At 35.3% G+C, this 6,950-nt stretch overlaps 2 protein-coding genes across 5 annotated transcripts in view; both read right to left on the bottom strand.

Moving 5' to 3' along the window:
* LOC107738856 (meprin A subunit beta-like) overlaps positions 1 to 1,714 on the bottom strand; it is a 4,308-nt gene extending 2,594 nt beyond the window's left edge. Inside the window, exons 1-2 of one of the 4 annotated variants that reach the window (XM_016550740.1) lie at positions 1,322 to 1,714; positions 1,145 to 1,215 (exon numbers count right to left, since the gene is read on the bottom strand). In XM_016550740.1, coding sequence (XP_016406226.1) covers positions 1,145 to 1,215; positions 1,322 to 1,325 — 75 coding nt within the window. In that variant the 5' untranslated portion in view covers positions 1,326 to 1,714. Of the gene's footprint in view, positions 1 to 1,144; positions 1,290 to 1,321 lie in introns of those variants that run through there. The other 3 variants (XR_001639939.1, XR_001639940.1, XR_001639938.1) reach the window with 3 other exon arrangements.
* Positions 1,715 to 4,026: 2,312 nt separating this feature from the next.
* LOC107738845 (low-density lipoprotein receptor-related protein 2-like) overlaps positions 4,027 to 6,950 on the bottom strand; it is a 52,178-nt gene continuing 49,254 nt past the window's right edge. The window contains 3 exon segments of the mRNA XM_016550730.1: positions 4,027 to 4,123; positions 4,827 to 4,941; positions 5,035 to 5,326. Of these exon segments, the coding sequence (XP_016406216.1) occupies positions 4,082 to 4,123; positions 4,827 to 4,941; positions 5,035 to 5,326 (449 nt within the window). The 3' untranslated portion in view covers positions 4,027 to 4,081.

Below are 6,950 nucleotides of genomic sequence, written 5' to 3'. Positions count from 1 at the left end.
AAAAAAAAAAAAGAGTGGTGCAGTGACAACTTTCCTCAGTTTAGGGGTAATGCATAAGCTGAATTAATAGACAACAATGATTTACAATCACTTATAGGTTTTTTAATGTTTCCAAAAGACATCTGATAAAACAGAATAAAAACAGAAATATTGTGAATTACTGTTACAGTTTAAAATAACTTTTAATATATTTTAAAATGTGATGTAAAATAATTGAAATAAAATCTTCTGAAATATTATAAATGTCTTTTGATCAATTTAATGCATCCTTGCAGAATAAAAATATTTATCTTTTGAAATAAATATTTATATGAAATAAACAAAATATATAATAAACAAACAAACCATTAACATATTTAAATAAACATGATAAAAAGTTATAAAATATATAATTATAAATATTAAAATAAATATAAAAATACGATAAATTTTAAAATAAATTTTAATAATTATTTGACATACATATTTTTATATTTCAATTTCAAATATTTATTTTAGAAAAATATGTTTTGAAACAAATCTTTCTGATCCTAAAAGTATGTACTGCATGTATTGTGCATAGTTTACACAATTTTAGATGTAAATAAATTCTAAAAATCTTACTACAGTTTTTAGCATAAAAATGTGTCATTTTTCTCATATGTATGTCATATTCACACATTTGCATGTGATGGACCCTAAATATAGCCATATGTTTTCAATGGACAGCAGTATAAATGACGTCTAAATGAGACTGCAGTTGACTTTATAAGACGTTGAAAAAAAAATTCTCTGAGAAAATAAAATGCGAACAAATTCTTTAGAAAAACAAACAAACTATGGAATACAAACTAATTCTTTAAAAATACTAAATGAACATAAACGTTATCACTTAACACAGGCAAAAATGTATAGTTCTTTTAAAGCAAGTCCTCCAAGCAAATGAATGTACGGTACAAACTAACACATGATGAAGACATCTGAAACACACAAGCCCCAACAATAACAACAGTTAGCCTAACTGGCAATGAAAGCGTTCAGGCAGCCTGTGCATTTGATGCCAGCTTACAGACTTAAGACGCACCCTTAAAATACTCAGACAAATGCCTCCCGAAGGCAAAAGAACTACCGAAATAGAGTACACGTTTAAATCTAGGCTACTCACCATGTTCCAAGTGAAAACTGACAAACACACATTCAGAACTATGACTGGAATGCAAAACTGTAGGGGTTTACCTGTGTTCAAACGAGGAAAAGATGGTGACAGAGATGGCTTTAGAACAGATGAATGCATTGAGACAGAAACAATAAAGCAATGTTCCCAAGCAGAAAAGAGACCTACCCATTCACCACAACACTCAGTGAAACCAAACTCCTGTCAGGTAACACATGGCCAAGGAGGAGTGAACTCTCAGCTTACAGGACAAATAAGGGCCAGATGAAGATAGCACCGGAGTAACAGTTTGACGACATTTAAATCAGTGTAGGATCAGGATGTGCCACACGGGTGCCGTGACGCCCGATAAACATTCACACACTTCCGCGAGCGTCCCGTTCAACGCCAGCAACGCCTAATAAAGCCACGTGAGTAGGCTAAGGTGGGCAAAAATGAAGTATTTCCTTAAAACATTTGTATTTTAATGCAGGTATGTTTTATAGTTAAATAAAATTAAGAGACTGCAATAATTAAGTTGTTATCCTCTCATAACCCTAGGCCTGAGACTGAATCACTGACTCGTTCGCTCATGAATCATTCAGTCAATGTTTGTCAGCGACAGTTCAAAATTGAAAAGAACTGTTTTTATGCCGACTCTATAATACTGCTGCAATAATATGGCACAATCATCTCAAAACGTGTTTAAAAACGTATTTTTTTTATAGAGTAGCCTAAAATGTACAGACATACATGGGTTAATTGATTTTAACAACCATAAAACACACAGTATGTATCAGCAGGTGAGCTGATGTTAATGAATTCTTAAATTCTATTGTATGTTTGGATGGAAACGGTATAGAGAGACACATTGCACAATACAAAACGGGACACAGAACTGTGACCTTTTACCTGGTTCTCAAGCTCAATTTACGGAGTCCGAATCGAATCATTCGGACCGCTTTTGACAGCTCTAGTTCGCTAAATCTACTGCTACAATGACATGCTACAACCATCTCAAAACGTGTTTAAAATATAGTATTTTTTAAGGAGTAGCTAATGTAAAATGTGCCTATATAAATAGGTTAATGGATCTCAGCAAGTTAACGTCCGATTCGTGAACGATTCATTCCGTAGAACCGATTCACACATTCATTTAGCCTCGGTTGAAGTAAAAGGGAATCGTTTTGCTCACTCACAGAATCTAAAGTCCTCACCTTTGATCAAGTTACAAGATCCTTTTGGACTGAAGATGATTTTGATAGAAACACATATTTGTTTTACTTTATATTGGATTCTGCTTTATGCGGTTGTAAATGTTATTTTTATTATTATTATTTTTAAAGGGGTCATGACATGGATATATTTTTTAATTATTTTAATATGTTCCTTGAGGTTTACTTATGTTAATGACGTTTTTTTGGCTCCGAAAACACAAAAATATGGGAAAAAAAATATTTTCAACCCTCATTCTGACCCTCTCTCGAAAACTACCTGCTTTAAGGGCAAGATCCTTTTGGACTGAAGATGATTTTGATAGAAACACATATTTGTTTTACTTTATATTGGATTCTGCTTTATGCGGTTGTAAATGTTATTTTTATTATTATTATTTTTAAAGGGGTCATGACATGGATATATTTTTTAATTATTTTAATATGTTCCTTGAGAGTTACTTATAATGTTAATGACGTTTTTTTGGCTCGGAAAACACAAAAATATGGAAAAAAAAAATATTTTCAACCCTCATTCTGACCCTCTCTCTAAAACTACCTGCTTTAAGGGGCGTGTCCTTTAAGGCTTGTCAGTAATCAGCCACAGTTATGATTGGCTAATGTCATTGCATGGGAAACAGTATGAATGCCCCCTAGCTACTGCATGTGAGCGTTTTGACAACATTATCAAAAACAAAACTGCCATTTCCAGACAAAGCATTATGAAATCATTACTTTAGGTTTGTGATGCAGCAGCAGTCAGATCTAGTACCGCTTCATCTTTCAACAAATGTTTCTTAGTGAACTCTCCATGACACGGTGCCTCGTTTACAAAACAAAATGCTCCGATCAATCCTCTGACACCACCAGGGATGCCATTAAAAATAAACCGTACACTTGTTCTTTACGCTGGTATCCTTCTGATATCTGTAGACGCAAACGAGGTGTTTAAACCAAATGTGTCATATTTGAATTTTGTTCCACAAACTCTGATGGCACAAAGACTGATTCACACAAGCAAGCCTCTTCCTCTTGTTCAGGTACTGGTTCATGTTTCAAATGGGGGATGGGTTGGAGAAAAGAGAAAGTATTGAAAGTAGGCCTGGGTTTGCATAACCAAACAAGACTTTGTGTTGTGCATAGAAGGAGACTGAAGCCCAAGGAGGAGCAGCAGGTTATTTAAAGAAGCAACTCAAATGACCAAGCAATAAAGACCTCGAAGCTTTGAACTTAAGAGTTATAGGAAACATACAACTATAAAACGAGAAAGACTGTAAAACTACATTTGTAAATGTGTGATAGACAAAAAAAAAATAATAGGACACAGGACTGCAGATCTACTTCTTGCATATAAAAGTACATGTAGTTTCAGGCTATAATTAATTATAATTGCTTTAATTGAGACTTCCAATAAAAACTAGACTCTCTTTGGTTTCACAATCCCATTAGGTTTCTGTTCTGGCATTAACCCTGCGGTTTCCTCTGTGAAATACTGTGTAAATATTTATTGAGAATTATTTCAAGTACCTGCTGTTTCGACATCTGTGGCAAGTTTATATGCAACAAGCTCTTTTCTTGACATTGGACTTTGCAATGTTAAAAAATAACATGAAATGGTAGTTTAATTTTATTTTTTTATTATTTTTATTGAAATTTAAAAAAAAAGTGAACCACACCATATTTCTTGCAATATTATTATTTTTTTTATTAGACCAAAAAAAAGAAGAAAAAAGCATTAGCTGACAACAGGGGTGGTAATGGCTGGAGTAATCGGAGCCTACAGGAAAGAGAAAAAGAGTCATAAGATTAAATTCTGAATTAATGTAAGAAAGAAAATTCTTAATTCTACTTCACAAATAATGTTTTTTATCATTCCCAAGCTCTATGACCATTTTTCCTATGTGGGATACAAAAGGAGAGGTTTAGCAGAATATCCAGGCTGCTCTTTTCCATACAATGAAAGTACAAAATATTTGTACGGAAAAAAAAAAAAAAAAAAAAAAAACATTTTCCACATTTCTGGATAAAGATATTATTAGGCTTTTATAAAAGTAATAAGATTCACAAAAAAATGCATTCACAATTAAGATGAGACTGATAAAAAATGTAACGTTCACAAATATTGTATGTATTTTTTTTTATTTGCAAAAACAAATAGAATGAGATCCAAAAAGAAAATGTTACTTCCACAAAAATCTAATTAGATTTAAAAATAAATATTTACAAATTTAACTCGCAAATCTTACCCTATTTATTTGTGAAAGTTACATTTTTTTGTAAATTTCTCATTTATTTGTGGATCATAGTCTATTTATCAGAAAAAAACCCAACATAAAAAGAAAACAATTCTAATCCCACTGTATGCAAAACAGCCGTGTAAACATTCTTTAAAACATCTCCTTTTGTTCTCTAAAAGAATGTCATGCATATAAATATATACATGTAACTAGTATAGAAAAATTATAGAAACCTCATCGTACCTCTTCAGGATCGTACAACTCATTAGCAAAGTTTTGAGAGTAGGTTGTGTGCTCTTCCACGTCAGTCACAAGCGTTTCTTTTTCAGTGGCCTCTTCCCTCGCTGCTTGTGCCCTTCTGCAAATATAATCAAGGGGGTGGGGGGATAGTATGATATACAAGTATGTGCTTAATAAAATCAACATCTACTATAATTAAGAAATGATGAACCTCCTCTTGAGGACGACGGCGGCCATCAGAGCACCTCCGAAGAGAAAGGTGAGTGTGAGCGCGAGCGCAGTGCTGCTGGAGGCGGCGTTCTGACACAGATCCCCGCTGTATCCCTCCTCACACTCACACACCGGCTCACCCTCCACACTCACACATGTCCCGTGACCGCTGCAGCGCTCCGCCTCACACGACTCACTGCCATCAGCAGAGGCCAGGGCAGGCAGACGGTCTGATTGTGCAGTGCCAGGTCCAGATTTGGATTTGACACCTGGTTTGATTTTCACACTGCCACCTGTCAACAAGCAGCACATTATTTAGGAGTTCAAGCAGCTGATAAAAACACCACAATAATCCACACCACTCCAGTCCATCAGTTAACGTCTTGTGAAGAAGTGAAACGCTGCCTGTTTGTAAGAAACAAATCCATCAAGACGAAATGTGAAAAATTCATCTGGTCTCAAACAGGTGAGAAATATGCACAGTTTACAAGCCAAAACATTCCTAAACAAATATGTGGGAGGACAACAGGGGATGGAGTTTTTCACTGAAGGAAGCGGTAGTATTGATTATGGACTATGGTATTTTAGCCAAAAGCAACAGTTTGCATTTAAAAATGCTTTAAAAAGGCACCCATTATGCAAAATTCACTTTTACATGTTGTTTGAACATACATGTGTGTTGGCAGTGTGTACACAACCACCCTATAATAATAAAAACCTGCTCGTTCCTTTTTTTCAATCTGTAAAATTATGTCACATTTTACAAGCCCCGCCCCCAACTGTTAACAGACACTGCCGTATTAGGAGAGAACCGCGCTGAGTGACACAATCCGCCATGTTTATCTTCACGCTACAGCATTTAAAATAAGTAGTAAAGTAAGAAAGAAACGTCTTATTAAATCTATAAAAGTTATTCAGTCCAGAGCAGTGAGTGATTTTCTGCTTTTATTTTATGGTTTCGTTCATATTAACAACATAGACAGCAGTAGGTACTGAATATTACGCTGCTTTCACTTAATACACAGATCTAGTATAAAAATGCAATTTCTTTCCCAGCTGTTTACCTTCACAGACATAACCGACTGTGTTTTTGTAACTAATGCATTTTTAAACGTGTGTATTTGACAGCTTAAGCGCAATACGACATGAAAGAGAACTTCGTTTATTACTCGCATGCTGTGCGCAGCTGCTTTCTGTGCGCTCAGAAAACAGAAGTTTAAACTAATATGGTTTAAAACACATGATTTCTGCGTGATAGACATGAAGAGGCTAATCAAAACCAAACTGATGTTTTTAGCAGAGTATCTGAGGTATGAGCTGTAAAGGCACAGCTCTATTCTGGAAAAGGGGGCGGAGAGCAGTAGCTCATTTGCATTTAAAGAGAAATGCACAGCCCATTTCTGCTTCCACTCGAAATAAGCATTTTCAAAATGATATAATAAATGATCTGCGTCACGCCGGATCGGTTTCCTACGTTGTTGTGATTTGATCTGAACGAAAACAGCGTATCCGTGTGATGCAGCTGACACAGAACAGCATACGCTGTTTACGTCCAGCGGATATTCTCCAAAATGGCACTACAGGGTGACGCGGAGGAGACGAATTGTTGAATAAAGTCTTTTTTTTCCTTTTCTTTTGTTACGTTTCTGGACTTGGGAACATTTCAGTTGCGTTGCTGTCTATGCAGGGTCAGTACGGGTTTGAAACAACATGAGGGTGAGTAATTAATGACAGAATTGTAATTTTTGTGTGAACTATCCCTTTAATGATGGATTTGTTTTTTACAAACACGCAGCTTTTTGCTTCATAAGACATTGATGGACTGGAGTGGTGTGGATCATCATGATGTTTTTATCAGCTGTTTGGACTCTCATTCTGACGGCACCCATTCACTGCAGAGGATTCATTGCTGAGCAA

Source organism: Sinocyclocheilus rhinocerous, unplaced genomic scaffold (genome assembly GCF_001515625.1).
Source record: "Sinocyclocheilus rhinocerous isolate Xijiao unplaced genomic scaffold, SAMN03320098_v1.1 scaffold103, whole genome shotgun sequence".
Classification (NCBI taxonomy): Eukaryota; Metazoa; Chordata; class Actinopteri; order Cypriniformes; family Cyprinidae; genus Sinocyclocheilus; species Sinocyclocheilus rhinocerous.
The sequence above is the reverse complement of the archived record's forward strand: the minus strand, read 5'-3'. Positions and strand labels throughout refer to the sequence as shown.